This window comes from Pterocles gutturalis, unplaced genomic scaffold (genome assembly GCF_000699245.1).
Source record: "Pterocles gutturalis isolate BGI_N339 unplaced genomic scaffold, ASM69924v1 scaffold16180, whole genome shotgun sequence".
NCBI lineage: Eukaryota > Metazoa > Chordata > Aves > Pterocliformes > Pteroclidae > Pterocles > Pterocles gutturalis.
The window spans coordinates 33,412-60,508 of record NW_010143827.1 but is presented as its reverse complement, the minus strand read 5'-3'; the positions used below and the strand labels follow the sequence as shown (position 1 = coordinate 60,508).

Sequence of the window (27,097 nt, the reverse complement as noted above, 5' to 3'; positions counted from 1 at the left end):
AGTGTTTGCGGCTGACTGGCCTGGGGCTTCTGCAGAAGGCAGGTTCTTCCATAGCTCTCAAACTGTAAAGCATAAAATAAAAGAGCCAGAACTAGTTAGCACTGGTGAAGAAATGTGCAGAAATGTGACCTAATCTGCTGTATGCCCAAGAGAAATCACTGTACTCCATCATTTTCCATTTCCTGTTCAGTTCTGCTAAATCCCACTCCATTCCCCGTTGCAAATCTGTCCTGGCAGGACCAACTGCTGTATGATCCTTCTCTCACTCTAGTTTCCTTACGGGACATAGAGGTCAGAAGCCCTTTCCGAAATGGTGCCTATTCCCTGGTAGGAGGTTTCCAGGAGGGATCTGAGTTGACTGCTATTTGTTTCAGTGGCAGACAGGAAAAAACCAGCTCTCTAAGCAAATGGTTTTGTCATCCTACCTGTGCTCTGGGACCCTTAGGCTGTGTTCTGAGCTTACAACACAGCATGTTCAGATCAAACAGGCCTTGTTAGTTTTCCCCTGTTCTTCTGAAAGATGCTTTTTAACCCTCCTAGGATGTTACAGAAAGACGTCTTTGGAAAAGAGCCTGGGAAGACCACAAAGTCAAACAGGAGACTCTTATCTTTCTGCTTACTTTTTTTTTCTTTAGTACCTGATTGCTGCATCTGTATTTACACGATCTTATCTTTCGAGCAGCCTGAATACACAGGTCCCTCTGATTTCATTAGGCACCCTGTACGAGTGCTAACAGAACACGTATCAAGGTGCATTACAACCCAAGGCCTTTGAGATTGACAGGAGAGAGTTCACTTGAAACTGAGCCCCACTCACACCAGGCATGAAAAGAACCTAAACTGAAGCAATATGCCACCCGGGATCCTTCACCTCCAATAAAATGGAGGCTACCACATCAAGCACTATTATAAACACTCCTTCCCTTTAGCAGCACCCTCCTGATACCAGATTTTTCATCCTTTAGTCTAGAAGCACCCCATGAGGAAGGAAGAGTCATTACTGGAGGCAATTTCTTCAACTATCAGTTTGGTTCTACTAATCCGGTCCCACCTGTCAGCTCTGTTCTTCTCTGTGTGAACAAAACCACCACCAGAATACCTGGCCCCCTCTAGAGAGGCTACAGCACTGGGTGTACAGTTCACACATTTCAGCAGAGTTTAAGGGTCAAAGATGTTTCTGCTACAATTACAGAGTGGCAGATATTTACAAAAATAACCATTTTTCAGTAAACGGTACTTTCTTAATCTTTTTTGTAAGATAATTTCTTAAAATGTTCTGAAAAGACTACCTAGGGAGGCCTCATAGTTCACAGACAGTTGATAGCTATCCTACGGATGAAACAGTACATTTGGCCCCTTCAGCTTACCATTCAGATATCAGCTGCATGAAATTGTACTACCACTGAAAACCAATGGCAAAATCTTCTGATTTAACCCACAAAGTGGTATCTTACTTGAGCTACAACTTGGCACTTAAGCAGACATGCGAGCCTCACAGACAAGGCACTGAAGAAACACAGACACTAGAACTACGTAAGCAAAGCAATAAGAGTTTTTCCCTGACTTCAGCATGCTCTGAATCAGATCGATAATAAGTAGCTCCATAAGTGCAACAGACAGCCAAACATTAAGTGGAGGAGCAGCCCTCAAATAGAGTCCAGTTACCTCACTGTTTAGTCTGCAGCTTTGCACTGGGTAAGGGTGACAAGAGCAGGCACACTGAAGACGTGCACTATGAATCCACTGGTGCTTCTGCAGGCAAGTGCTTCCTCCTGTGCTCTCTCGCTGTCTCCCCAGGGTTCTGATTACTTACAGAAACAGTAAACCCACCTTCCCCACAGATACTTTTTTTCCAAACACTGCTAAAGATGGGGAAGTAATTAACTGCATTAATCTTCCTGTGAAACGGTGCAGTTGGCTCCACTGGTGGTAGACTCCGTTATCAACCTTATCAGCCTCTTAGTTTGCCTCATACAACAGCTGCCACTTGAGCAGCACATCCTGCTGCTTAGTGCTGCTTTGCTTTCCTTCTCAGTAACTGGCTAAAGGCATGACAAGATGAAGACACATCAGTTTTTCCTTCTGCCATTATTGTTTCTCACAAGTTTCGCAGCAGCAGACAGCATAAGCTCCAATGAAACAAAGCCAAAGAAACCCAAACTCCCTGAAGTAAAAAAGGAGAACAACGCTGAAAAAGAGCAACTTTGGCAGAGCATTGAAGGAAACTAAGTACTTGCTGGTGGAGTTCTGTGAGTATCGACTTCCACTGTCTTCTACCCTGATGGCTCTGCAGAGCATGACTGATGCTGTACTCAGGTATACTTGTTTCACTTTTGCTTTGTCCTCCAGTAGTCCTTGTTTCCTTTGTTTTTCTCCGTGTATCTATTTCTGACCATAACTGCAGTAATGTATTCCTTTTTGGGGTGGTTAAATACCAGTCTGCTACACAAGATGGACACTGCGAGTCAGATGGGTCCTGACACACAGTGCTGAGCTGGCATTCTCTGCTTCCACTGCCTAATTTTGCAAGTGTCTTTCACAGCAGTGATGGGTGAAAATCCAGGTATTAAAAAAAATATCAGAGAGGGCTTTTCTCTCTCTTACCTTTTAATGAGCACTTTGTATGAGGTTTTTGCTGGATGGCATCTCTCCTCTGTGACTGTTTGGGCCTCAGGGAATGGCTTTTTACAACATTTTGGTGTCTGCAATTACATTACAGAAGACTGCAAGACTCCTTCCCTGAAGTTAGCACTTGATTAGGACAAGACTGGTTTGTGGTTTTTCTGTTAGGTTCATGTTCATTCCTCACGGGGAGGAAACAAGTGAGGCCTTTTGAGTAACTTTGTTAGAAGGTCCAGCCATTTGTGTCTTACAGAAAAGAAACCACAAAAGCAAAAACCAAAAGGTACATTCCTATGACGTTATCCACCTGCAAGTTCAGACCTCGGAAAACTTTCCACTCTGCAAACATGGAGCTGTATTTCCTAGCAGCTTGCTGGTAGCAGAAACTCTTCAATCTGTGTAAAACAGCCAAGGTTTGTCCTCTGTCCAAGTTTGACTCGACTTCACTGTGCCATACTCACTGAGCTCAGTGCACACATCCACTCAGTCTTAAATTATACAAACACCTTGCAAACTAGCACTCCTTTAGAGGCAGGTGTTAGAAACAGGCATAAGCCCAAAACCCCAATCTATTCTAAATCTGGGAGGGATATTTGAAATTAAGGCAATATCCTAACTTTGCAGAAGTGCAGTATTTTGGTTTTTTGTCTCATTAACAAACCTGGATGTTGATAATAAGTAGTAATAGCATAGGTCAATCAGAAATGAAAACACTTGCATTTTTCCAACAACAAAAACTAAAATACACTAATAGACTAAAGAAACTAAAAATACATTTAGATCATACTAAACATTGCATTAATCCTGAAACAATGTTAATGAAACTTTACAGGTTTTTAAAACTTCCAGAACAATCACTTTAAAAATTTCTTTAAAAGTTAAACATTTTTTAAAACCACTTTTGAAAGTACTAAAATTTACCAGGTTTTTATTTTTTACTTGTGGAAGGTGTAAAGCTATTTGCCAAATGCAGTCTGCAGTTGTGAACTGTTTTGATCTCTCTAAAGATGTATCATTTTAATGGAAAAATAATTTATCAGAAAAACCTTAGTCAAGCTCTATTCTCAGCTTTGTAAGAGCTGATTCAAAGCACAGAACCTGAACATTCAAGTCTAAGAAGAGTCTGCAGCCAAACCTCCTTAGTACTGGCAGCGCTTATCAACAATGAGATATTGCAACACATCTTGGGTTTTCAACCTAATGCCAAAAGGAAAGAAGATATGAAAATTTTCATAAAGAATGAGAGATGAAGAAAGAATTTTTCAGAATACAGCAGTCCAGGGACCTGAGCATTCAAAGGATGTGGGAGATCTAAATCAGGATTTCTTCCCCCTACTTCAGAGCACAGTCTTGGACCCGTCTCTCTGATATCCCAACCACCCTGGTGTTCTTCAGAAGGGACGGACAAACACACTCTTCCATTCCAGGCCACATCTTCCAAAAAAGTCAGAGAGGAAATACTGCTCCCCAACCACACCTTGCTTCAGTGATCCTCACTGCCTTCTGGTTTGGATTCAAGGTCAGCGTGTCTATCTGAAGGGCTTAATGAGAACTCATGGATTACCTTTCCCCCACAAACCATAAAGGCAGTCTCTGCAGAGAATTATGAAATCACTCACGAGAGTGACAAGCTCCACAGCCCAGATACATTACCTGGAAATCACTGGCCTCAATCGCAATAGCTCCCTTTGGAGACACGCCACAAAACAGCCTCGGGGGCAGTGAAAAACCGTCCTACAGCAAGGCCTTGGGATGTAGGAAACCTGAGTCCACAATGCTGCACTGGCTGGTTCATTTACCATAATCATTTGCATTGCTGTAGCACAGAGAGACTAAAGAAAGGACACGCACACGTGCCTCCGCAGAGAGGACATAAAGCCCTAATATTTTATGTCCTACTCTTTAAAACAGATTATCTAAATAAACAATCTATGTGAACATAGAACTATTAAGGGAACTTGGATAATGAGAGACAAAGCAATATTCCCCAGATCACCCAGGAAATCTGTGGGGCCGCCAGGCATTAATTTCAGAAATCCAGAACAAATGCAAGAACTGAGACCTTTTTCTTCTCGACCCATTCTCAGTCACAGAGATACAGAGAATGGGAAGGAATCCCGTGCTTCCCAGAAAGTGGGATTTGTTCTGTGGCTGTACTGACATGAACTTTGAGCTCTACACTCTGATTCAGTACTCCAGGATCCGCCTTAGGCCTATCTATTATGAGGAAACCCCAATGCTTTCCCTGCTGCATACCGTTATCTACTTACCAGTCCCACAATATTTATCAGGAGAGGCCTGCTTTGATGTCTTCTGCCCAGAGACTCCCAAGCCCTCCTAACGCCCCTCAGTTCCACCCTCACCGTGTCCCAGGTCTGCCTTCTTTCAGGAAAGGTAAAACATGTGCTGACTTTCTGCCAAGCAGTATCAGGCTACGCCAGCGTGCTGAGCAAAGTACACAGGGCAAACACCCAGCATGGAGACAAAGCACTGACCCACAGATCCGGCACTCTCCTGCCCTCATCCCAACTGCGTTGTGCAACAAGAAAGTAGCTGAAGGGGCAGCATAAAGAGGGTGAGGGAAGGACACAGGAGCAGAGGTTCTAGCTTCTCTTTGGTTTTTGGGAAGGCACAGAGAGCGATGTCTGAAGATAACGCAAGCAGCACACAGCAGTGTCCCTACTCTCTGTGAACACAAGCCCTGCTGCCTGCCCAGCTGTGTTACATGATGCCCTGCATGTGCTAGGAGCACCGAATCTCGAAGCTCACGGGAAAGTGCTCTTGCACTGCAGTCTGTGGCATCTGCCCATCCATGTTAAACTGATCTAAGTAGAATGCAAATGTGCATCAGCGCAGGGAATACAGAGCAGTCGCCACCAGCAGAAGGTAGGTCTAACATCAGTGTTGCCTGCATGCGAGAGTTTTACTGTTTACACTATACATTAGCCAAATGTAAGTCCCTGTTTTGACTTTCATTGCAGAATATTGTTGCTTAAAAAAAAAACCCCAAACAAAAAAAATCACAAGCACTCTAACAGATATCCTCACCATAGGGTGAACAAACTTTCTACACTTATAGATGCAATCACTGAAAGTACTGCTGCACACCACTGCAAACTGTAACCAGGCGAAGTCATGTATTAACTTACTCTAGTTTGCCCAGGGACAGCAACTGCCTGAGCACAGTAAGGCACATCTCCTATTCAATTTCTCTTCAAAAGCCTCTCATAAACCTTTCCAATTTTCTGTTGTCAAAAAGGTTTTCACAGTACTTTGCAACTGTCCCATGTTTATCCATGCAACAGTCCTCAGATCCCCAAACAGTCTGGTGAACACCACTCACGTTTAAGGCTTTCCCAGGCCAGAGAGGCAGAAATAACCCCCAACACCCTCCAGCCCAGGGGTGAAACACAGTGCCTCAGCCCACACCAGCAACTGACCACACTGTGACTGAGAGGAGATTTGTTAAACGTACCAAATACACTGTTTCTGCAAAGAAGCACGTATTAAATGGTTCTTCATTTTCACTGGCAATATCATGCATTTAAACAGAGTAGACATCATAGGCAGGGATAAGAATGACCATCGAGCCAGAAGGCTAACGATGCACTGGAGGATCATGCCTAGGGTGGCTCTGGTACCTCCATTCATGGCAGTACTTACAGCCAGGTCAGTCAAACAGCTGTCAAAAAGACTGGTTTAGATATGGTTTAACCTGCCTTAGGCCACACCAATGGCCTCTCCAAGTCCCTTACAGTGCTAGTTCTGTAAGCCTTGAACTGGGTTAGCAGCATATTTTGATAAACACAAAATGGGTGTAGAGCACACCGTAGAGCCACTTTCTCCTGCCTATCGGAAGAATTCTGGAAATGGCCCAGACCACAGTGAATGCTTGACTTCCCAGATCTCTGAGAATGCTTGCTCCTGTCCTTCCCAGTGAAAAGTTTTCAGTTCCTAGATGAACATGGGGATAACCTCAGAACAAGCACACAAGTGGTGCAGACCTGGCACTGCTGCTTTGTGTGCTAAGGGCACTCCCATTTATGAAAAATTATATTTACCTTTTCTAGCAGAACATTTGTATATTCAGTGAAGCACTGGGTCAGCTGTAGGATTCCTGCAGCCTGTGACTAACAATCTATGCTGAGATAATGGCATTTAACAGGAAAGAGGGGGGTTAGTCTTGAAGACAAACATCTCCTTTTCAAGGCACAAAAGCTGAAGACATTACTGCCTATGTATACATATGGTTCATAAAAAGGAGGATTTCTAGAGAGCAGGGAGACGGGGCATGACTGATCTTAAATCAATTATATATATATATCAGATGGTAATCTCAGTAATAAAGCCACCATCCAAAGCATACTCACTCCTGTGCTAAGAACTGATTTCATCATAGAGCGGTCTCCTCACCACAGGAGGTGAATGCAAACAGTTCAAAACCACCCAGACCAAGTAATTTTTTACAACTAAGCTTCCTACAGGAACCTAAGTGCAGTGTGAAAGATAGTGGAACATGGGTGCCTCGTTCCTGTAAGCTTCATCAGAAATCTGTGTCAGCCTTTCAGGAGTAAATATTCTGAAAATAGTCACTTAAACTGTTTGCAAAATACGCATATAAAAATGAGCAGGACAGTGGAAACACATATCCAGACAGGTACAAGAGTCATTAGATGATGTTCTAGTCACCTGCTGCAGAGACCTAGTGATTACCATGGGTCCTTTATGGAGGTGTCTCTTATGTACGCTTATTTTATTGAACACTTTGAATAAGGATCCAAACTGTAGAATAATCCTCAATGTTTGCATAGGAGAAAATCTCAAGTGAATTGCAAACTGCAAACATTAGATTAGCTCAGTTTAAAAGTACAGAGGTCAGCACAGGAGAATACGGGCTATATCTCACTGTAGAAGAGAATGCGAGAATTCAAGGTCACATAAGAAAGTTTGCAACTGCAGTACGATTAACATCCTTCCACTCTAATATGTTAAACACAAATCCATCCTTCATCTTAAGAGTCTTATACAGAGAAAATTATATATCTGTAGTGAAACTGTAAAAGCAGCCTACACAGAAGATGAAAAGTGAGACTGCTTAAATGACTTTCTGACCACGTTCAGTATTTAGCATGACATAGTCACATTGACTGCAGCAATCACTAGACCATCAATATTGACTGAAAAATGAAGCTGGCGGTCACCAGCAATCACCTAAAGCAGGAGGAACTCATCATGCTTGCATGGATACTACTTCAAGAATGCTTTAGGGTCATTAAACGTATTTATGTATCAGCAAAATTCTGCTCTGTCCACATTTCAGTGTATTTTAGTTCAGTAAGCTGCACTATGGGAAAAAAAGCAGCAGCTTATTTAGGCTATTGATGTGCTCAAGAGAAAGAGTCTCTCGAAGTACAAGATTCCTGGGTCTCCTCCCGCTTTTGCCACATCTATTTGGTGTGACTTTGGGCAAAATACACTCTGACTGTCCAGACAGAGGTGATGATATGTCATGATACCCACCTTGCTCTTGATCCTTACACAGTCATGCTGTAAGTTCCTCAGAGAAGTAGCACCGGTTTATCACAAAATGTTTTACATTGCACAGAACAAGACTGCTAGTGACTTGAGCTGTAAAAATCTGCATTTTTGATGGTCTGATTAAAAATCTGTATTCTCTTTCAGTTTGTCAGGCTTTGCTTTCCATATACTCCCACAGTTCTGTGGCCCTTTAAATTCTTCCCATATCTGAGCCAAAGAGCTTAAGCTGTTCTTAGATGTTGGATAATTTCTTTTCAGGATCTTCTGTACCCATGATCAGACTGTAGCAATCTGGTAAGATGCTCCTCTGGAGGTTCCCACCTGTTTTGAAAAGGATACTTCAAAAAACAGCAATGACACGGTGTGAAAAGGAATTCAGTGATGCTTCTGAAAAACAGGTAAAAAACACTATGCAGGAAAAAAAAACTTAAAACTTTCAACAAACCCTTTAATTATCCTTCTTTTTATTTACAACACAAATAAAGCTACTGCTAATGAAGACATTCTCCCACTGTTAACACAACACTGTTCCTGAGCTGACAGTCTTTGAAGGGCCTCTCGTGTCTGGCAGCTGTGGCACATCACACTGGCTTACATGGATGTTCCACCACCCTGGTATGTCTCCCCTGGTGACCTTGCCACCAACTCTGCTACCTCTCATGTGTCTGCCCTCGTACTCCGCCAGTGCCCCGCTCTCCTCGAGTCTGGAGCCTGTGATGCTGTTAGCCTCTGCAGCTGCTTCCTCATCCCAACGCCTGAAGTGATCGGTGCCAATAAAAACCTAAAACAGAGGAAGCAAAACAAAACTCAAGAAAAAGCTCTAAATAAAAGGAGTGATGATTTCCTGCAACACTCAAGCAACTTGAAAAATAAAGCACCTGGGAGGCAAACGGAATGAGTGGAATGAAAAGGAATTGATGGAAAGCTGAAGAGGAGTCTAATCATTCAGGAGAGCAAGGGAAAGGTGTATGATGGACGTTTCCACATCCTTTCTGGGTAGTCAAGGAAACAGTTTTTATTGGTCTGATGAAGGAGGCTGTTCACTCACTGAACTTCTGTCTCGCAGTTCCCAGGTTAACGGTACTTAGACTTCTCTGGGTCCCCAAGTGCAGTGATCACTTTTTAGAGGATGGAGGCATGCACTTCTCCCAGCTCCAGCCAGGGGCTACTAACTCTGCCCACACTTACTATCTAAACACACTAGTTACATTCCAGTTACCTGCAACTCTGCCTAATCAGGTCATTCAGTGATGAGAGATCATTGTTAAAACAAAGAGAAAACTCTTTGGAGTTGAAATATTTCAGAGAAAAATTTCCTAAAAACCCCCAGACAATCTACATACATGTCTAATGTCCATAAAGCTTATTATTAGTAGTATATTTGTGAAGCCTCGAAGTGTCTTCAGCTTCTGTGTCTGGACTCCACCACCAATTTCTTCTGCCCCTTCCCAAGAGTCTCATTTCACAGTGCAGTAAGCACTTGATCCTTCAAACTCCCAGCTGTGGTAAAACAGCTGTGCAACCTTAGGTTTCTAGGAAAAAGTATTTATATCGAAATTGCCTCTGATGTAAAACCTTGCCTTGGAATTAGCTAGAGGTGCTGGATCCTTAATCACTATGTGGCTTCCTGCTCGTTATTCCAAAAGCACTCTGTCCAGAGCAATATGCCTTTCCTCTTGGAAAGCCCAATAGCTGGGTCTAACTGTTCTGGGCTAACACTGCCACATGCAGTCATGGCGTATCAGCCCTCCTAAACTGCACAGCAAGTACCCCATGCTTTATTTAAAAAGCCCACCTACCTTTACAACCATTTTAAGCAAAGATATTCCATAAAGGCTCAACACACAGGATCCCTAGAAGAAGCAGTATTTTTACAGGGTAAACATGCTATTTCTTATGTTGACAGGTCAAAACTTCTAACAGATATAATGGTTTTCTGCAGTTACCTCTACAGCACATCGAGATACACTTGGAGAAACTTCTCCCAATTTTTTTTTGTGCTGGGAGATAACACATTACAAACTTGTTGGGGAAAAGATTTGTAAGACTGTTTTTACAATTAGGAAAAAGGAAACTGAAGTTAGGATAAAATATCTTTGAAAATCTCTCTGTAAAATAAAAATAAGTTTATTTGATGAAACAGTAATTTTACAGACAATTATAATACAATTTACTTTGGACGATGCCTTAAGGCTCATTTACTTTATTTAGAGAATTACCTTCTATTCATCACCATGGCATCTGAGTGCCCCCTGAATAGACGCTGATTTGTTCTACTAACAAGGACCCCATTTGCCATGTTAGTAGCTGGAGTATTCGAGTGCTGGGGTTTCTGCGAACCTAAGCCAAGAGGGGTTTATATGTGGAAGAATTTGGAAGGGCCTATCAGCTTAGTATTTTGAGAAAGTAACATTATTTAATGCTACTCTTCACACTCCTGATAGCAGATGGGTGGAAGAAAATGACCGATGGCTGGGATTGAGAGTAAGGATAATGATGAATAATGCAAGAAATACAACTCAGCACCAAGTCAGATGAGTGGTTTTATCTGTCATCTATTAGAACTCATACAGAACTGTTCATTCAACTTTCTGCTTATAATTGTGTTTGGCAACATCTTCAGCAGGTAGGCTGTAGAGAAGTGCATTTGTAGTTTTGTGAAAGAATAAAAGACAAGTCACTTTGTTAGATTTATGCTTATGTCTGTGCTTGTGTAAGTATATATCTGTGTGTATATATATACACATATGTATGAAACAGAGATTAAACAGATGTTTTTCATCTGTTAGTATTTGAAAAGTACATTGATGAAACTAAAAATCTGTTGTGCAGAATCTAAAGAAAAAGGTTTTGCTCTTTGTAATAAAACAAATCTAACAAGATAGAGTATCTCAATTTTATCAAAAGAAAGTAAAATTCATTTTCTTTTCAACCAAAGTTGCAAAACTGTAAAGCTCAAGGCCTCTACCTCTTATTTGACTTTGAATACAGAGCAGCGATGTGTGACCAGCTTCTTTCTCTTGTCCTTTTTTCATGTCAATATGATTTATAACACCAGGGCCCAGATTAGGATGGTCTTCCTCCAAACACACAACTGCCATTTGAGCTAGAGAAAGGCTGGCACACAGCACGGCACGCAGGAATACACCCCCAGTCTCTAAAAGACCATACTCTGTTGCAAAAACTCTCTTACAAAAACTAAGTTCCTTACTTCCTAAACCAAGGAAAAGAATTTTGCAATTTAGCCATCAGAGGGAGCTCATATGTGGCTTAGAAAAAACACGGAATAATTTGAAATCTTTTATGGAAAGTTATTAAGCAAAGACAATAACATTGGAATAGGACTGACTTGAGCCATCCCAGGAAATCCAGGCCTTATTAGAGTTTTTATTTCACTGAAAGTATATACAACACAGAGTTTGATTTTTTTTTTGCCTAAAATTATGATGTTTTACAGAGTTGACAAAAATTGCATGACTTGGCCAAGCATCTGTTAGCATACTCTAAGCAGATACAGTTGCGTCACAAATGTAATACAACCAACAGAAAAAGGAACCTAGAGTTTGCCTCCTGAGCCTGTACACAACCGAGTGCTCCGACTTAACCACTGAGCCCCCTGTGGCTGCTGCCGAAAGCTGATCTTCAGTATTTCTAGTAACTTGCTCCTCCTTGCTATTGAATTTCTGACCAAGTTCCCATCATCCAGACCTGTGCAAACAGCAGTTTCTGCACAACTGCCGCTGAAAGCGTGATTTGCCATGCTGAACTTCTACGAGAGGTGCTGATACACGAGAGGGAAGGCACCCACCCTTACTCACATGGCATCGACAAGAAAACCTCTTTTAAACTGGTGAACCTATTTGGCAGGTATGCCTGTGAGAACCGGCGAATGCGAGTATCATAACACAACATACGTAGTCACCCTTCAGCAGAGGGCTGTTGTTTACAACACACTTACCTGCAAGACGCAAGAAGTTAGGAAACTGCCTCCTGCTCTGTGACTTGTGCAAGACAGCATCAACCATTCAGAGCACAAGTACCACCAATAATGACTTAAATTACATTTTGTTGACTGGTAAATGGTTATGTACAACAACTAGTAAGATCTCTCCTATCGTGTATGACTATCTCATTGAGAACTGACAAATGAAAATGTGCAGCGACCGCCCAATGACTTCTCACACAGAAATTGCGAATTTCTCCACAAACCAAACAGCAGACCTCGCTTAAATCAAGAAATACACTCAAATATTTTAAGGAAAATAGAATTTTTGAATGGTTGTTCTGACAATAGCCATACCATGAAAGCCAAACCCTAGGCTTTGTAAAATCATAACTTACAACTCCACAGCCTGAACTTGGCCAGAAGAAACAAGCTACGCAGGCTGTTTAAGGCAACCCAATTGGAAGATTAAACACATGAAAAACATGCTGAGTGGTTATATGTATGACACAGGCTGAAAAAGCTCAATTCTGCATTTAGACAGCAGAAGTCAAGCACTGTATGGCCACTAGATACTGCTCTGTACTTTGCTCTGCAGCCTATACGCTCCAGAGCGGATGCTTGCCCACTTCACCTTAAAATTTATTTTAAACTAGTTGCAGTGCAGCCTGCTGCAAAATGACTTGATGGCAGTAAGATGGTCTGACTCAATTTTGATCTTGTTATATTGCTAAAATGCACAGTACCAGGACTTGCATCTTTGATAATCCACTTGTAGTGCACATCTCCACTCTAGCACTTCACAGTATACAGACTTAATCTGTTTCATATGCAATTTTCATTAACCCTTTGCTGGACTCTTGCTCTGGTCCAACAAGGATGTCATACTCACAAAGATGAAAGGGCTGCTTTGTGGTTGAAATTTATAGTTCCTGAGCCTCAGTTTATGTCTCCAATTCATCTGAAAATATGATAGCTAGAAAATGTATTTTTTAAAGAGACTCACTCAAGATTCCTGAAACTGCTGAAAGCTTGAAGAGAATTTAGCAAATAAACAGATTGACTATAATCTCAGTAAAACTGGTAGCAGTAATTTGGAACCCAAAAGATGGAACAACACCGAATTAAAGGACAACGTTGTCCCTTCAGCTTTGTTTCTCCTGTCTAAACTGAAAAGTGAAGCTGCAGCACCACAGAGGAATTTTAACATGTCTCTGTGCCTATCAGATCCCTTCTGCAGCACTGAAGGAACAATTTGGACACCTAATTTAATTGAACAGAAAGTTCAATAAAATCTGCAATTGGTTTTACGTTATTTTGGATTAAACCTCATGTCGATAGCTCTTTATAGCTTACTGTGATTTTGGGACACATGAAACCTTGCAGAACAGGTTTTCCACTTGTTTGAATTTGTTCTTATTCTCCACCTGTGATTAAGCAGTTAATTGGCCATACAGCCATTTGCAGAGGTCCCAGAAAACACAGTACTGATCCATCCTTGATCTTCTAGGGTCAGCAATAGATTAAACGATGACTAGAACCTGAGGTGGAATTTGGACGTCCCAACCCCACTTTTAATCAGCTTTGACCTCAGTCCTAAGGAGCCCAAATCCATTCGTATTCAGCATCCTTCTGCACCTCCACAGCCTCTACCTTGATTGCACAGAAACTTCTGTCATTCCTTTTGATGGTCATTGTAACTATTTTTTCCTTCTACAGGAGTCAGACAGACCTCAGCCTTTATTACATGGGTGAAAAGAACAGGACCTAGCACTGTTTTCATCAACTCTACTGATCAGGCTGAAGCCACTGTACATGCCGATGATTTGTCAGTGATTGGCTTTTTTAAGGTAATTCACTGGAAAACTCTAAAGGCTGGTTTCTGTTCTGACTTCGGGATATACTGCTTGCCATCATCACCAAATCCAAAAGACCGAGAACTCACCTGAAAAACCCAGGCACTCAGTTTTCCCTGGGTTTTTAAAAATTTGTTTCTATCTGTATTTTCATCCTTCTAGATACGTGGTCCAGGCAGAGATAAGAACATCTCACACCACAGCACTTTTCCTGAATACGTACCCAGGCGCAGAGACCTGCCGCTCCTGAGAACAGCTTCTGAGAGTGTGATGCTACAGCAGTGTTTGCACAGCCCTGGTCACAGCAGGCTTTCTTATATCCTCAGAGAGAGGGCTTCTGCCAAGCCACCCCAAATTTGGTGACTTTTGAGAAGAGGGCAGAACTATTGACCCACCTATCCTTACTTTTAACTCCATCCTTTGGAGAGACTTAACTCATTGCTGGTGTGGGTTATACTGCTGCTGGGGTCTCCAAATGCAAAAAGTTGTAAATTCTGCCCAGAGTTGTAACTGATCTAAAAATCTAAGGTTTCCTGATCACTGCATTTCAGTTCAAACACAGTGTAAAATCACAGACATGAATAGTTGCAGGCTGTTCTGGTGAAGGAGTTTTCCCTTCCTGCTTAAGTCCGTTAAAAAAAACAGTAAATATTGTCTAACATACCAGAGTGCCTTTCCCTCATCTTTCCATTTCATGATTTAAACAACTTCAGTGAAACTTGGGGGGGGCAGAGCACAGCTCCATGAATATCATGCTAACTACGGTTTTTAGCTATTGCCAGCTAAGAAATCTGCATGGATAGGAAGTCATAAAATATTACACTGTACATGAGTTGGATCATATATATAGTCCTTTCTCAAGCAAAGTCCTACTAAGTTCACAGAGCTGAATAAGGTTCTTAGGATTTGGGGGTGAATGATACAGAACAATAATCAAATAGTGTAAAATAAATTTCGGCTATCAAGGCATGCAGTTAGAAGTCAGTAAAATAGGAATCATTTTTTCCTGCTTTTTCCAATGTGTCCTTGAAATCTTTAATATCTGAAACATTGAATCAAGGATTTCCCTAACTAAGGAGACTTTTATTCTGGTATCTCTCTGCCCAGTTAAAAGCACAGTGTCTGGACTCTCACCTGAACTGATAAGCTCCTAAATGTGCTGGCTACAGTGGATAGTCCAAGTTTTACGGCTGTGGAAAACAGGATTCATTACCGAAATACCCCACAGTAACAGAGCTGGTGAACACAACAGCATAATAGGATGAACTGTGAAAATGCTCACAGTGCCCAGAATAAACTTTGCAGCAATCTGCTTGCAGCCGTTTATGTAGGAAGACAGTTTTCCAGTGCTGGATCAGACTGAAAAGCCCTTGCTATCTCAGTGATGCTGTAGAGCTCCCTGAACCATGCTGACAGCAGATATTGCCTGCAGATGTGTTTGGCTGGACTCTCATGTCACTCAGGAGCTGAAATGACAATAAATGAGCATGAGCTAGGACATGTCAGGAACTGAATGAGTGGAAGCCAACAAAATAGTGACCAAGTAAATAAAGAGCTGTATTTGGCCTTCTATTAGTCACAGATTGCTCACAAATGTGAGTGCCAGGATGTGTTGGGAGGTCTCAGCACATAAATTACTATTCATCTAGCATGAAATATTTGTCTGATTAAATCAAATCGGGAAGTGGTGTTGCCTTTCATCATGCTTATTTACTGTTAGTTTGAGGGTGGACAGCACAGTGACTATTTTACAGATGTAGGAGTCAAGGTCCCTGCCTTGAAGAGCACTCAGTCAAAGCACCAAACACACCATCCTGTCCTCTTGCAAGCAGAGAGCCCTCCTCTCTAATCCATCACGTCCTGGCAGCTGTGCAGACCAGCTGGGGCAGGGGAGCAGCTGCTGGCAAGATCCTTCCCCATCTGCAGAAGTGTGGAAATGCCAGGGGAGCGCAGGGCAGAGGAGATTAGTGCAGGGAGGACACCGGAGGCCATACGCCATCTATCCTGACCCAGCCCAGCCCAACAGTAGCTAGAAAGGTGAACGCACTAGTGGTGTCACAGCACTCCTAGGTTCTCCCCTTGGATGTAATCATAGCAAGCTACACCCACTTTACAATTACACCCTCTTCTCTACCGCACAAGCCTTTAGGGGCCTGCCTCACCTGCAGCTCTCACTCCCACACATCCTGGCAGGATGCAGGACAGTCTTAACAAATACTCTTTCTGGGACTAGGAACCTCACAATGACAGTGTGGAAGTTTTCTGTGGGATGGCAAGAGATGTCCCAGAGATGGCTTTTGGGCTGACAGCCAGTGACAATGTCTGTGCTAACTACGGCATCCAGAAGAACACTCTTGGTGTTTTAAAGAGGGCAGAAATGAAAGCCTAGCCAGCAAGGTGCAGTGAGCTGCCGTGGCAGCTCTGGGCTACGGAAAGGCAGTTTGGGAATATTTTGGGTTAAATAATTTCCTAGTTGAAATTCAAACAGCTGAACACAAAAAATATTGCATTTACAGACAAGAGAGACAAGCAGGAGGCAAACAACAACCTTTGGACAACTGATATTTTCAGTCTGGCTGCCTACATTCAGGCTCCTAATTTATAGTTAAGGATCTGGATAAAGTGGCTTTATTTTCCAGCCCACGTTCTAATCAACACATGCTGCCAGGTTCAGTGAGTTTCGCTGACATTCACCTCTTTCCTTTGTGTTCCTTCTGGCCAAGGAATCTTCTTTTCTTCCAATTCACAACAGAAGAAGTGGCCAACAAGAACAAAACTACACAGAAGCAGCACCAACAGTTAGGCTCTGAAGTTGTCAGACCCAGGACATCCTGAGTGAGCGTATGTCACAGTGTGTACAGATACAGAAAAGATCTTTCAGTATGTTAAGATTACTGAGCAAATTAAAACTGTCAGCTGTACCTTGAATTTTAGCTATAATCTTGTTCTGTAATCTAGCTGTGACACTTATTTTACAAGTTATGGAATTTCAGTTACTGAGGACTGAAAAACAGCAAAGCTGAAAACAACATTTCAGAGTAAAGACAGTCTCTTTGCTCTGTGATGTAACCCAGGACAGCTCCTATAGTTGATAAGGCCAACAACTCACAAACTTGACTACTTGTCCAAGGGAAAACCTGTGCACAATGAAGTGCTTGAAAATGGCAGACAGAGGAAACTGGATCTAATGAGGCTACTCAAAGCCTTTACCTTGGATTTGATCACTGAATATAATCTTGAGGTATGTGTATTTGACTGTAACAAAAGCCGCAGGAGAAAGACAGGATCAGGGGTTGGCATGAGAAAAAGGGCAGCCCTGTGCAGGGAAGGAGATGTAAGCTGCTGATGCCACCCAGAAGGGAAGGAAGCACCCCAGCCAGGTCTAGCTCCTGCAGCTGCTGCAGTTGGGCCTCCTTGGGTAACACTGCCTTTTACTGTCAGCACATCTTCAGCACTAACTCTTCCGTGCGTGTTATACAGGAGGTCAGATTAGAAGATCATGGAGGTCAGATTAGAAGATCATAACAGCCCCTTCTGACTGTAAAAATCTATGAATAATAATGAGGCTTTTCCTGGGGTAGAGAAAACACTCAGCAGCTGCTGATTCTTCTCACTATCTTCTTTAAAACAATGAAAAAAATATAAATCCAATGGTTATGGAAATTATTTGGAACTGAGTCTTAAAAGTAAAATTTGCAATAGCAGAACTGAATGATACTGACACTCTGAGCCTCTGATTCACTGTTCTGCCTACAAAGAGTGGAACAGATGTTGAGTCTTTTGTTTCCCAGACACCTGTGAAGATTTTTGATGTCCCTGTTGAACAACACATCCTGCTGTTCACCCCAAGAAGACTGGAGACATTCAATGTGATTTACGGAAACTATAAGTCTGCTGCTGCAGAATTTAGAGGAAAGGTTTGCAATGCTGAATGCTGCTTTGCAAATATGAATGCCAAAAGAGCAATGGAAAAACACTCACCAATGTTAATAGTGAAAGTACACTGCTGTCAGTCAATCTTCTAAGTCCACCAAACCATTTAAAAACAAAGCTGAAAAATAAACTTTACTTGAAAATGATTCTTTAAAACACAAGGGTCACACAAACCAACACTAATTCCAGCTGCTCCCAATAAACCTGCTTCTGATTTTACAAACATGACTTTCCAGGAGCAACTTCCAAGCAAATATAGTTTTAGCAAGGTTCTGGCAGTTTCTGTCACCACCAGGAAATGCCATGAGGATCTCGGGGTATTGCCTGAACCAAGAGCTGGAACCAGCTACAAAACGTGAGAAATATTCCAAGGCATCTGCATAGCCCTGCTTGCAGCACACGTTTGCATCTATATAAACACGTATAGGCAATCAGACATGGAAGTTTTTCAGTTTTCCATTGTCAGTCACTGGTGCTACTCCTGCTCCAAGTACATGAGGCACTGAAGAGTGGTAAGTCATCTTTTAGTGAAACATCACACATTAGTATTGGTAAAGACATATGGATTACAGATGTTTCAGCTGTTTTGTCCTGTTAAGATTTATTAGGAAGAGCAAGAAGAGCTTTGAGGGGTAACTTAGAAGTATTACTAAAATAGATGATAGCAAACCACTGTGAAAGGACAGAGGAAAAAGCTCCATTCCTTTTATCTGCTTTAACATTTGCTATTAACTAGGATCAAGGCATGACCAAGTCCACAGAGCTGCTGGTTGTTGGACTGAGACCAAAAAATGGTTCTACACAATTCCCTGCATTTAAGGTTAGATCCTAACCCACTGCCAAGCTTCATGGTCCATTTCTCTAAAATGGACAAAACTAAGCTGGAAGACTCAACCAGATGCATGACTCTTTTATCAGATGTTTGTCTTGGTGGATACTAGTGAAACAAGGTACGGACAAGTTTGAGTATTTTCCAGTCAGGGAGGTCCATGTTCCTGCCATGAGAATCTTAAATCTGACAAGTGACACAAAGTACAAAATGCCTGCAGATGAGGTGACGGTGGAGAACCTAAAAGAATTTTGCCAGAGCTACCTCAATGGAAAAGCAAAAGGTAGAACTGTGTGCTGTTCTCATCATCAGTTTATTAATTTACTCTCACTCTAATGTGTTCAACTGCAGTTGTTGACAGAGCATTGCTCTGTATTTAACAACTGAGGTGGACTACAAAGTTCTCCAGTACGCTATGTAAAAACTGGAGAAACCATTCATGGCCCAATATTTTAGTTGATTTCAGCTGATGTATTTTAGTGACTTAAAAACTCTGTAGGTCTCAATCTTTCCAATACTATAATGGAGATAATTCACTCCCTTACTTGGGAGAGATGCAAACAACAATTGCAATGGATTCTGAGGTTACAGAGAAATCCAGTAAATAGGAAACTGACAGCTTCAGAGTGGAGTAAGATTTGGTATTTGTCATAAGCAAGTTTAGCAGAGTGAATTTTCACAGGGGGGGATCATTCCTATGGTAAACACAGTATTTGTTGTCAGAATGAGGCATCATCCTCCACACTCGAGAAAAATACATTAAAATGTTTTGCTTATTCAGTGCTCTTTGGGGTAACTTACTTTTGTTTCCATCACGAGGAGAAAAGATGAAGCAGTCAGTCTGACAGCAGTCAGAATTTAACAGATTTGAGAGCCCACAACAGGGTAAGCTTTTCAGTAGTCTAGCTTCTGAACACTGGGCAACAAGAATTCAGGACAATGAATGCAAACGTGTTCCAAAGGGTCATTTTCAGACACTCTACTATGGAGTCTGTATTAAAAAGAGGGACAAATAATTCCACCTACCAGCTATGCAGGGGTGTGAGACCTCAGCTCCCTGCTGAAGAGAGGGAAGGTGGTAGCACATGAAGGCTGGTTAGGATGTAGAGATATCAAAAAAACCCTGTACAAAACCAGTGCACATCAGGCAGAGAAGCGTCCCATCGGTCTCACACTAGCTTGAGCTGGTGTACAGTTTCGCAGCACTGCCTGCACTTTCACAGAAGTGTTTCTCTTTCTGCTTAGCTACATCTCTCCAGTGAAGAAATTCCAGAGGACTGGGACAAAATGCCTGTCAAAGTGCTTGTTGGGAAGAATTTCAACAAGATTGTCTTCAATAAGACCATGACTGTTTGTTACCTTTTGTAAGTGTTATTGTTATACTCAGATTTTAAGTTGCTTTAACATGATCAATTGGAAGTGAATAACAAAACTCATGCTTACATACCAAACCAATCTTTGCACTTTACAGAAGCCGAGCCTAACGTATTTTTGTTGTCCGATGAAAGCATTGAAGAAAAATCTGTGTCATACATATGGAAACACTGTGATATCTTTGCTGACTTCAGGTTGCACTGAATAACACTGGATTCCTTAAGCAAATTGTCAAGGCTGTAACAGATCTCAGTGCTGAAAGACAAAATGACACTAGAACGTTACGTTGCACAATGGAACATTACAGAGGACTGTACAGTATGAGTCAGGCTGCCTTCCAAGGACAGAGGGAGAGTTAAGTGAGGTTCTTTGGTTATAACGCTCTAGGATTAAATCCCAGTGAGGAGCTGTGGTTCAGCAAATCGTAACTCCTCTTTTCCTCCTCTCTCTGCAAGGGAAGTGGCTTTCCTGCTTGACCCTTTACAGCAACAAGCCACTGTCCCATCCCTGTACCAGCCAGGAACTGAAGGAATTGAGCAGGAATTGAACCAAAGTCCTCTGGAAATGAAGGGCTGGTAAATGGGTTGTAGTGTATTCAGGAAAGTGCCCAAGAAATTTTAATTCCATCTAAACTGTGTACGAGCATAGTTCTCAGACTGAAGGATTGCAACCATGCTGTACACTATGCAAGGGGATACCGGGTTCTCAGCAGTTTTTTTTGCTAACCTGCAGGAGCACACTTCTCAGAGACAAACACCACCACACCTCAAACTCCGCTTTTTAGTGTAAATGTTGCCTAGTTTATGAATACAGTTAATTTTAGCACGCAGAAAGCATTTTGCGCTTCTGGCAAGTATTTCACCGTGGGAATGATGCAGGACTTACTTGGGTTGCAGTGGTTATCTGCCACACCTCTCCAGCAAAGTCATACGACAAGGGTCGTGTGCTTGTTACAGTCATAAAAGGCTAAAGAGAGCTAAAGCAGAGCTGCCATCAGAAATGCACTAGCTAGTTATCACTACATGAAAACTCATGAAATTCAAGAAGTTCAATGGTTTCAAGTAGAGACTGACCACAACCGAAATCCAAAACCCTGTTAACTTTAAGGGGGTGGGTGGGTGGGTGTGTGCGCGTGCATGCGTGTGTATCTACCCAACGGTCGATTCATTACTGTCAAGAACCTGAATTAGAGGAGAAACCCTTCTATCTCCTTCTCCTACGTGTGAGGCTGCGGCAAGACCCCATGTATCATCTACCAACTTGGACCTGCAAGTCATGACAGCCTTACATTCTGCTGTTTAACAACTTCCAACCTGCCTGCTGGGTTCTAGCATCAGTCTCAACTTGGAGTGAACTTACAGACACCTCCTGATCATTGCAGTGCCTTTTCACTTCAAACCATGACAAGAGATGCACAGTCACAGAACTACGCGGTGGCAGTTGTTTCTGGAGCAGGTATGACTATAGTCTCTAAAGTGCTGGTACTACTCTTGATATATCATCAACATTTTCATAAAACCCAAATGCCGAAACTTTCTTCTGTACAGTTATGCCAGTAATTTTACTTCATTCCAGTATCACAGCCTCAGCTGGGAATAAATATTTGCTGTCAAGAGCAACAATCTTTACAATATGCTACTTAATGCATCAGCTATGTTACACAACAATCAGAAAATGCTGCTGAAAAAGGAGGCAAAGAAAAATATTAAATAGTTACATTCCTCCATCTACGCAGATGATCTAATTAAAAGGAAAATATCTCTGAAGCAAAAAAAAATTAAATTCTAAGATACTTTTATAACTAAGACATTACTAAGCTTTTCATTTTTCTTCTTAGTCCTAAACTTAAATTAAATTCTAAGGCATTTGCCCATGTCCTCATTTAATCTTTGAGGGAGAGATTTTCCTCTCGGATGTGCACGCACAGCTTCTAATGAATTGAACTGCAGTCCTGCACACTCACACTGTGTTTAGTCTTTATGGAGAAAAGCAGAAACCCATTAAATGCTCACAATAAATGTAATTTTGTCAAAAACTATCAGTAACAACTGTCATTAACTATTAAGGGACTGTTTCATACTTACAAATACTCTGAAATTGAAGAGTATTTGAACTCTCAAGTTCTTCCTTGTGCACCATGTTTTTATACTAGTTCCCTCCACTTCAGAGATTTTAACTTGTACTTAACTACCAGTGCAGGTGTCCTGTAGGTGTCTGCAGTGGCTGACCCAACTGTTCTGGCCTTCTTTCTTACAGCACTACATGAACAGCTGTCCACAGACATCTTTACTCACTACAGACAATCATAAATGATCTCAGACACATTCGAGCCATTAATGCACAGTCAATGCAACAGCTCTCAGTCATTTCCTACCCAACCAGCAGTTATACTGGGAATTCTCCCAGGTATACTTCTCCTTTTCTAGAAGTTAACCAAAGTCAGACCACAGGATACAAATATAATATCACAAGGTGCCAAGGCTCAGAGTATCTACTGTGTTTTTCACTGTAGAGGCACTGCCCCAAAATTACAATCCCTACTCCCTTATTCTGGCTATGAAAAGAACAACAGAAGGGGCTTGAAGCCAAAGAGAAACTGCTACGTTCAGAATGAAGAAAAAGAGGAACATGAAATATATACATTCCAACAACAACGCCTGATGCAGCCTTGATTTCACACAGACATCTTTTCTAGCCTTCAGTATTTTGCTAGTGTTAGAAACACAAACACATGAGCTTTCCAATTACATCTACTGATCCTTCACTTTGTTTAAGGACTAAGGATGCATTGAACACCAGTGCAGAAGCAGCAGAAATACTAAAGATTAAGTAACTGTCAGAAGACTAGAAAACACATCAAAATGCATGTAAAGAAGTCTGAACCTGCTCCTGACAAACCAAGGGAAATGCGGCTAACAATATGACCCAAAGCTGTTTTCTAGAACTGAGTTATCGTGTTCCCTGGTCACCACAGACACCCTTACACCTCTTTAAAGGTAAACCCACGGGCAGAAACAATTAATATGCAGTCCCTTTCGAGCACTCTCACCTGATAAGATCATATCAGATATTACCCTCCGCCAAACAGAAGTAGCTGCTAGGTGTGCACCCTATGAAGTTTCCAGTGGACTGTCACTCTTTAGTCTGTTGAAAAACAGGTCATTAACTCCAGGAGAAGCTGAACAAGTCACTCTCTTACTTTCAGTGGATGCAAAACTAGACGTATGACAACATTTCTAAATCAGGAGCCACTTAAGGTTAACTGGAGTTAAGTTGAGCTGGATGAACTGAGACACCTGATCTGTAGCTGTGTATTTAAGTATGCACCCAGTTTTTCAAAGCACCAAGTGTTTCTATGCTGGGAACAGCTATAGCCAGAGCTGAAGGAGAGGGAATCTGATGAATTACATGGAGGAGGAAGTGACCAGGCATCATCTGAGCTCCATCTGTGAAGCTGATGAACAGCTCATCCACTGCGTCATCCACGCATTTTAAGAGAAAAACATGCAGTCTTTCAGACAGATTTAAGATGATTCTATTTGTTTCTATGGATTAAGTGAGAAAAGTAAATTTACATACCCTTATGCACTGACTATTCTATTGAGAGGTTCTGACACATATCCTCAATAACCGGTGCAAGGATCAGCTGTTTCTCTGGCTTTATAGGTCTTCAGACTCTGAGAAACTGCTGTTCCAGCCATCATCAGAGTTGACAAAATCAAGACTCATCTGAGAGTATTAATCACCTCTGGAGGAATTAAATAATCTTTGATCTCAAATCAGGCATAAGAGCAACCAGTGTAAAGTGACACAGCATTATCGGTTTCAGTGGAAGTCAGTCAGCTTAACCCAAGTGAGAATAGGCATCTGCCTATTTCTAAATATACTCAGGTAAGAGTAGACAATTCCCAATGTCAAGCACACAAGCTTCTACAACTTGTTGTTAAAAGACTTGTGCAAGATCCTTTCATACTTCCATAGAGTAAAGAAGGAGGGGGGAAATCTTTAAAATACAGTATGGTGCCTAGACCTACTCAGAGAATTTTAAAACTCTAAACTGAAAGTGCTTCTTCCATTAAGCTTTCTCAGAAGAAAATCTCAGTAAACATCCAAGTTAAGGTGAAGCATAAAAAAATTAATGTCACTGCTCACCTTCCTCCTGTTCTTTCAAGCTGTCCAACAGCTAGTATTTCCCAATTGTGTATTTCAAAACTTTTTCAGAATCTGAATAGCCATCAAAATCTTTAGACAGCTTTGAACATCATGGCTGGACACCTAAAAGACCCTGCTCTTCAAAATGCTTTGCAAATGTCTATTCTCAAACACAGAAAAGACACTGATGTCAGTAGTTGTCAGGATCCCAGGCTGGTATTACACAATAATGGTTATGTTTTTTATGTAAATCCTTTTCTTCTTAGGGATATACATCTATTTCTTCTTTACACTTGAGTTTCAGATGACATTGGAACCTGCTACACCTCTGCCATCAGTTTCTAAACTAAGCACAAAAGCCTAGAGTTTGGTCAGTCTAAAGAACTGAAATCCTGATTATGCTGTTACATCCAGCATTTTGCGTACAGAGTTAAATACTTAACTTTAAAACTCTCTCCAGGAGGTGGCCTATGCCAGTGAACATATCTTGGAGGCATTTTATTACTTCTTAGAAAAACAAAGCAAGACAAAAGCAGAACCAGGAGAGAAGGTAGGGATTTAATCCAGACTGATCTGCTGTGCAGTCCAAGTCATGTTCACACCTTGTACGGGCATACCTGGACTGGCTATGGCATAGCCACACGTACGGGCTTCAGCCCCTGCTCACGTCAACACCTGGGCAGTTCTTCCCGGCTCTTAGCTGGTTTCAGGCTGACTAGCTTGGCATGAGCATGATAGCTGCAGTCATATACCACCGCCTGGCAGGCACACGCCCACTCACATCCTTGTTTTCATCACACAAAAACCTCTTCTCCCACTGCTCATGTTATCACTGATTCACGACATTAACACTCTGGTAGTACTGCATGGCAGAAAAGAACCTGCACTGTGACAAGTGTAAGCAAAACACTGTCAGGATTTTAGCTGGAAAAGTCCCAGCTAAGTTATTTTCAGCTATAGCTGGAGTGGTTCAAATAGCCATTGCCCACCTCATCCTGCTGCATTCGGCGTGGCTTCTCTTCTTCATAAAGCAAGGGCACAACTGAGAGCTGACATTGTCCCCTCTCTTGGCAGTCTGGTTATGATTATGGTCTGATTCCTCAGCCCTTTCTCCTCCACTATAAATCAGACCAGATAAGCATTACCTGTCCCAGATCAGCCTGTTATTTAATCTCAGACACTTCTCTCCAAAAAGACATCCTGTAAGTGAACAATGTGATCAAGCTTCACACAAACAGCTCCAAGCAACAGGAAAAACCTTGACACATAGATGGAAATACATCCAGCTCGTATGAGAGTCATGGGTCCATTCTGCCTACAAGTGAAGAAGTAGATCCACAGGGTAGCAACAATTATCATTAATGCTTTTTTCAACTAACAGGGAACCCATCTGTGGGTGAAGAAACTCTTTTTGAGTTTTCAGACTTATTTTCACCAGGGTCTTTGATTTGCTCCTGAATTCATTGCTCAAATAGGTGGTTATAAATGGAAAGAGATGAATAAACTAATATTGGGACACAGAAGCCTGCAATGAAGGATCAGACATCGAGCTCTGCCCAGTCATTGCACTCTTCTGTTTTCCAATACCCAAAGCCTACGGTTCATGTCTGCCTCTGTTGCATGTTCTTTAGTGATGTATTTGAAGCAGATACTGTTGAGTCCTACACACAGTCTTTTACATACAATGTTAGAGCTGTGTACATTCTGTCATCTCGTCTTTGTGCTTTATTTCATATTAAAGAATAAGTTAAAAAGCCAGTTTAGGAATCACCATTCAAAAACACGCTCTGTGTAGCAAAAGGGCTAAGAAATTGGCATTTGCTCATCTGTTCACATTCTCCGTCCTCACCTGACACCAAACACATTTTCCCAGAAGGCTGCAATATTAGACCGTTTGCAGTACAGTACTTGACGGGAAGTCCTCTGTTGGACTAACTCTTCAGCCTCACCTCAGGGCATTCACAAACACACAAGACAACTAAGAAGGTAGTTTCTTTTAAAATTGCCTAGGAAAGACTGTCTCATGCCCTTCAGCTTACCAGACACGGTTTTTCAAGTTCTCATTAAACCTTCACACAAAGCCTCATCTAAGCTTTGCCGTAAACCAGTGCAAAGGTTTGAAAACAAAACACATTTTAGCAACAGCTGCACTACTTCTGACCTCATGAGCAAGCCCTCAAGTTCCTTAGTTGAAAACATAGAAGTCTGCATTTCATATCATCTTAAAAATTGTTCTGGAGGCAAAGAATTAGTAGAGCAATTCTGTTTGCTTTGTTCTTGCATTTCCTTTTTAAAAGGATCCTGCAGGAGGAATCAAAGAGGATCTCAGCCAAAAAAGAGACTGTAGCAGCAGCTCCCTCCTCTGTCCCAGTAACATCACCTAGAAGGGGAAAAGGAGCTTAAAGTTACACAGGGAAACTGTAGCTTCCAAGTCAGCATGGCAGATCTGAGAGATGCGGCACGTTCCTTCACTTGTAATTGTGAACCACAGCTATCATTTAAAGCTAAATTCTTCTTTGAAGATAGCACGCAAAGTTTAATTCTCATGTTTTCAGAACAGAGCAAATTTTTGCTAGAACTGCAATACAGTGCAAACCAAACCAAGGTCTCACTTAGCGGCAAGAGGAAAATGTGGGATACCAGATACCAGGGTGCTGGTTTTAAAGAGATCAGTTTGCTGTAGGTGGAAACTCCTACTCCAGCTGGACAGTGTGGGATGCAGTTAACAGTAAGTGTTTCTCAGCACCCTTGTGAAGAGGACTTTACATAGAAATATCACACAGAAACCATGACTTGTCAATTCAACCACTGAGCTATGCCAACTGTTTCTATTGCACACAACTGAAGAAG

At 41.8% G+C, this 27,097-nt stretch overlaps 1 protein-coding gene across 1 annotated transcript; it reads left to right on the top strand.

Annotated features, from left to right (window-relative positions):
- Nucleotides 1-2,058: 2,058 nt before the first annotated feature.
- On the top strand, nucleotides 2,059-24,797 carry PDILT (protein disulfide isomerase-like, testis expressed; the record flags this gene model as incomplete). Its single annotated transcript, XM_010084885.1, is given in 13 exon segments — nucleotides 2,059-2,186; nucleotides 2,188-2,316; nucleotides 2,791-2,822; nucleotides 13,823-13,953; nucleotides 16,193-16,330; nucleotides 17,090-17,200; nucleotides 17,751-17,876; nucleotides 18,811-18,851; nucleotides 18,853-19,012; nucleotides 19,967-20,085; nucleotides 20,551-20,670; nucleotides 21,477-21,576; nucleotides 24,708-24,797. Coding segments are annotated over 13 exon segments (1,425 nt in total), but the record flags the coding sequence as incomplete, so codon positions are not given.
- Nucleotides 24,798-27,097: the final 2,300 nt, after the last annotated feature.